The sequence below is a fragment of the Nannospalax galili genome, unplaced genomic scaffold (genome assembly GCF_000622305.1).
Source record: "Nannospalax galili isolate Female #2095 unplaced genomic scaffold, S.galili_v1.0 scaffold78, whole genome shotgun sequence".
NCBI lineage: Eukaryota > Metazoa > Chordata > Mammalia > Rodentia > Spalacidae > Nannospalax > Nannospalax galili.
Window position 1 is genome coordinate 5,633,579 of NW_008343387.1, and position 5,507 is coordinate 5,639,085.

The window sequence follows — 5,507 nt, forward strand, 5'->3', positions numbered from 1 at the left end:
AGCTCTTTTCTGAATTCATTCAGAAGTTTATCCCTATCTTCCTTCAGCTCTATGATTACCTTGTTTGTGTGTTCTTTAAATTCAGTGAATTCTTTTATCATATTCATCATTGTTTTTTTGAGTTCCATGTCCTGCATTGTCTCTAGGGGATTCTCATTGTGCTCCTCTAGAGGATTACTGGTATTTGGTGGGGATATGTTATTTTGGTTTTTCATGTTATTATTTTTTCTCTGTGATTTTGACATGTGAATTTCTTTTGTAGTTTCTGACTCTTGTGTGATACTCGGGCCTTCAAGTTTAGTTCTGCTTCTTTTATTTTTGAGCTTTATGTGTCTTTGTGGTTTACTTTTTGGGTATGAAGAGCTGGTTCGTCTTAGCTTCTGGTTCTCTCTTTTGATTTTATATTGTCGAGGCCGGATTGATTTTGTCTTCAGGAGTTCCGCGGTGGCCCAACTCCAATGTGGATCAGAAGTTTTCAGACTTTCTCCTTAGGTCTGGAATCTTCTAAGAATGCTTTTGGCCTCAGGAACTTGGGTGGCACTGACCTGAGACCCTTGCCGTGGATGCGCCACGCAGGGAAGCAAAGGCAGATGGGGAGGGAAGAAGCCCCAAGATTTCCCAGGGAGTGGATTGAGTAGCTGGGTTGTACTGGATGCAAAGGGTCGGGGGGAGTAAAGGTAAGCCTCGGAGCCCTAGAAAGAGGCTGTCAGCCCCAGAAAGAGGCTGGCGGGTGTTGGAGGACCAGGGAAGTAGAGCGAGGTGAGGGCAGGGCCAGGACCAGAAGTGGTGCTCCTGGAGCCCAAGAAAGGGACTGGGTTGCTCTGGGTGAGAAGGGTCAGGAAGCAGTATTGGTTCCCCAGGTGTCTGGGGCCCCAAGACTAGGAATGGTGCAGGGCCCAAACTAGGAATATAGAACGGCGGGAGGGATGGAAGGGTGAATGAGGCTTAGGGAGTCCCGGCGCGGAGAGCTGCGCTATAGACTTACCCCAAGAGGCCTGAGGATAGTAGTGCAGGCTAGGAGCCCAGTTTATATTTTTAAATACTATTCTGGGGGCTGTACAATCTTCCCACCTGACTACTTGAGGCATCCCCCACCCCTTAAAATGCTGGAATTCTGCATTAGTTAAGTTCATTACAAAAAATTAACTAGACAGAATTTTTCTATATGGTATAAAACATGTTATTTTGAACAGTAGGAATTTTTTTCTAATTTAAGCATTATGTTCATAGGTAATATTAATTTTTTTGATTATGCCACTATCTCACTGATTGTATAAAGATTAAAAATGCATAAGCTTATACAACATCTTTATTTTACCTGGTACAGTTCAAGATGGATGCAAGTACCAATAAAAGTTAACTTACCATATAATCCACGTACTCAAGCTAATTACAATACAATGGGACTCTGCTCCACAAATCTTGAAGTGCTTCAGTGAATGGTGGCTTTCTGAGTTTTTATCACATCCCTGAAGATGAACAGCATGCTATTTGTATGATTTCCACATGGGTTTATTTCAAGTACATCAAAGCTTAAATTGTACTCCAACATATTGAAAAATTCTGCTTTTGATTTCAAGCAAGAGGGAACAGTTTCAGAAAGTAATATCGTTTTACCAAATTTAATTTTTTTGCAAAGCGAGTATTTTTATTATATAATATTTATCTAAAATAATCATAAGCAATTCATTTTCTGACATTTAAGAATGTACATACCCTTGTCTTATATATTCTGGGATGTCAAGCATCCTGCTAGGCCATTAGTGTCCCTTCCCCAAACATATATTTTGCAGTTCTTCAACTCAACCCCTCTGAGAACTGAGATAGAGCAACTGCAGCAATTTCCCTGACTAGATAGGTAAGAAAATGAAATACTACATGACAGGAAGAAGTCAAGTCTCATGGATATTTCTGGGGAAGTTTTACACATTTATAAAAGGAAAGGAATACAATCTTCCCTTCCACTGCTGGGCTTTGGGGTTGTCCTATGGCATACAATGACTGAAGCACCTCCAGAACCCTGAAACTATGAAGCTATGAGATGATACAGTAGAGCAATAGAAGAAGGCTGTTTTGAGGGTTCTTTCTCTTGAATCATCTACTAACTCTGAAGTAACTATTTTGGTATTTTTAAAAATGTATTTCTTGCCAGGCGTGGTGGCGCATGCCTTTAGTCCCAGCACTCAGGAGGCAGAGGCAGGCGGATCTCTGTGAGTTCAAGGCCAGCCTGGTCTACATAGTGAGTTCAGGTCAGCTGGGGCTACAGAGAGACCCTGTTTCCAAAAAAAAAAAAAAAATGTATTTCTAGGGTCTGGAGAGATGGCTCAGTGGTTAAGAGCACTGGCTGCAGAGGACCTGGGTTCAATTCCCAGCACCCACATGACAGCTAACCTGTAACTCCAATTCCAGAGGATCTGATACCTTCTTCTGACCTCCGCGGGCAATGCATAACTCGGGTGCACACACACAGATGCAGGCAATACACTCATATACATAAAATAAAACTAATAAATACAATTAAAAAAATGTATTTCTAGGTGTGTGAACACAGGCAAGCTCACACCATGATGCTTGAGCAGTGTCACACACGTGAAGGTCAGAAGACAACTCTTGAGGGTCAGTTCTCACCTTCTACCTGTTGATGCAAGGTCTCTATTGTTCTTTCTGTCACTCTAATCTTTGAGTTTCTGGATGATTCTCCTATCTCCACCTCCTACATTACTGTAGGAGCGCTAGGATTACAGACATGTGCCACCACATTTAGCTTTTTACATGGGTCTCAGGCATCCAACTCAACAACTCAAGCAATTTTATCTGCTGAGTCATCTTTTTTTGGTCTTTTTTTTGAGAAAGTGTCTTTCTATAGTCCTACCTGGCCTAGAACTCACCATGTAGAACAGGCTGGTCTCAATCTTAGAGAGATCTGCCAACTTCAGCTTCTCCAGCACTGGGATTAAAGGCGTATGTTGCCAGAAACCGTTTAATAATTGCCAGCCATAGCATGAAAGAAAAACTTAACGATCTTTTCAAAACAAAACATGGTTTTCCACCTTAGCCCTGCCCTGGCCCCTTACTCCTACTCAGGCAACTTCCTTATCTTGCCTAACCACATGTCTTCTTAGAAAAACCCCCTCTGCCCTACTTTGGCAATCAGCCCTTAGTGGAAAATTCCACCAGAGCCTTTCTTCTTTCTTCTTTCCCCGCCTTCCACTCCCCCCGCCCTAACCCTACTATAAAAATATGCTGTGTGTACTCAATAAACGGAGCTTGATCAGAACACTGTCTTGCTTCCTTTCTTCGTGTTCCTTGTTTGTTCATTTCTTCTAGGACCCTCACTCGTCGTCCCACAGTAGAGGTGTCCCGCAGGTCGGGACAGTATGCCACCACACCCAGATTGCTGAGTCATCTTGCAAGCCCTATTTCTGGGTTTTCCATATGATATATTCATGTATATATATAAAGAATACACTTTTGTTTGCTTTCGTTTTGTTTTTTGTTCTTCTGGCTGTTTCATTTTGTGTCTGCTTACTTTTGAGACAGGGTCTCCTATCCCAGTCTGGCCTAGAGCTCACTATGTAGCTCAGTATGAACTTGCAGCAGTCTTTTGGCAACAGCCTTGAGCACTGGGATTAAAAGAATGTATTACTACCCTTGGTTTAAAGTATACATTTATTGGAAAATTCCTTTATTAGAGCTGGTGAGATGGCTCAGCAGATCAAGACGCCTGCTGCCAACAACCCGAGTTTGATTCCTGGGACCCACAGGGTGGAAGAAGAGAAACAACTCTCACAAGTTATCTGATCTCCACACAAGCACATGCAGACACATACACATGTACAAAATAATAAATAAAAAGGTATAAAATATTTTTTAGCCAGACATGGTGGTGCACACCTTTAATCCTACTTGGGAGGCAGAGACAAGGTGAATCTTTGTGAGATCGAGGTCAACCTGGTCTACACATTTTCAGGCTACCTGACACAGGGATCCTGTGTCAAAAAAAATTTTTTTTAAAGAAAATTCCTTTATTATGTACAACAGTAAGGTAAATTATTTTGAAAAAAAAATAATAGTGTCCTTTTGGGGAGAGAATAAAAGGAATGTAAAAAGTTAGGTTCATTTCCTAAATTTTAAAAAGGTCCAGATATGAGAACAAGTAGGTTATACTCCCTTTCAGAGTATTTATGACCCACACGCGATTACTTTCTAAACATGGCATACATTTTACTTTAACTTAAACATTTCTAAGTTCATCTTGGAATGTCAATCTAAATGTGGAATAAGTCTATTTTAAGTCCTATGTATGACAAGTTCAACTCATAATAGGCATTTTAAGGAAAACATAAGACATGTACATAAATAACACTTCTCTTACCTGAAACCCACATTTGAGGCACAACCAAACATCAGTAGGAAGTACTGGCTGCCCATCATAGGATATTCTTTCTTTTAAACATTCTGAACAAACTGACCACAGATTCGCAGCTATTGCTTTCTTCACATGACTCACACTGATAGCATGACTTACGTGTTGGCATGTTAAACCTACTGAATGAGATGTAACAAAATGAAAACATTTCCTTTGCTAAACCAAAGTACTACCATTAGAAAGTAAAAGTCCACACCACTAATATGATGCAAAATAAAAAGCAAGATTCATTAGGATATATATTATGTAAATCTACTTATTCATGACATAAAATAATTATAGAAGAAATTAGTGGTTTCTAGAGGGATGGATGAGGGAAGGGTGTAGATATACATACAAGGAAGCAATGGTCACACCAACACACATACACTTTTTAAAGTACACGTAAACGACAAAAAAAAAAAAAGGAAAAAAAAGTACATGTGAATCTAGTGATATCTAAGCTAAGGACTATTCCATCAGTATTGATAATATACTACAGCAATGCAAGATATTCACATCAGGAAAGGACAGATAAAGAATAAATGGGCATTCTTTATCTATCTCTTCGTATCCTTCATGTTAACCTAAAATTAGTTCAGGGCTGAGAGTGTGGCACATGCCTTTAATCCTAGCATTTGGGAGACAGAGCCAGGTACATCTCTGTGAGAATGAGGCCTACACAGAGAGTTCCAGGCCAGCCAAAGCTACATAGTGAGACTCTGTCACCAAAAAAAAGAAAAAAGCAAGAAATTAAAATTCTTAATAAACTTAGAAATAAGTGGATAGACCCAAATGAAATCTATTAGCTTTCAATGTCTCAGCCAAAGACTAAGGATATTGCTCTATGTTAGAGTGCTTGCCTAGCATGCATGAGGCCTAAAGTTTATATCCAGAACTCAAAAAACAGTTCAGTTTTTCCTACCATTTAAACAATATTTATTATATCTTTTCTGGGGAGATATGAACAATTTCTTTTTATGTTATTAAGTTCTTCAGTTTTCTGTAATTATATAATTATTCAAAATTCAAATGACAAATAGATTATGTGGAGATTCCTGAATATAAAATTGTAGTAGTCTTAAGGAGTTTTTTTTAC

General features: G+C 39.5%; 1 protein-coding gene across 14 annotated transcripts in view; it reads right to left on the minus strand.

Annotated features, from left to right (window-relative positions):
* Usp45 (ubiquitin specific peptidase 45) overlaps window positions 1-5,507 on the minus strand; it is a 91,308-nt gene that overhangs the window by 79,959 nt on the left and 5,842 nt on the right. For 11 of the 14 annotated variants that reach the window (XR_001872584.2, XR_003850541.1, XR_003850539.1 and 8 more), the window contains exons 3-4: window positions 4,376-4,548; window positions 1,366-1,469 (exon numbers count right to left, since the gene is read on the minus strand). Coding sequence is in view for 10 of the 14 variants with exons in the window: in XM_029566721.1 (XP_029422581.1) it covers window positions 1,366-1,469; window positions 4,376-4,548 (277 nt within the window). In the remaining 4 variants the exon portion in view is untranslated. Of the gene's footprint in view, window positions 1-1,365; window positions 1,470-4,375; window positions 4,549-5,507 lie in introns of those variants that run through there. The other 3 variants (XM_017799778.2, XM_029566718.1, XM_029566720.1) reach the window with 3 other exon arrangements.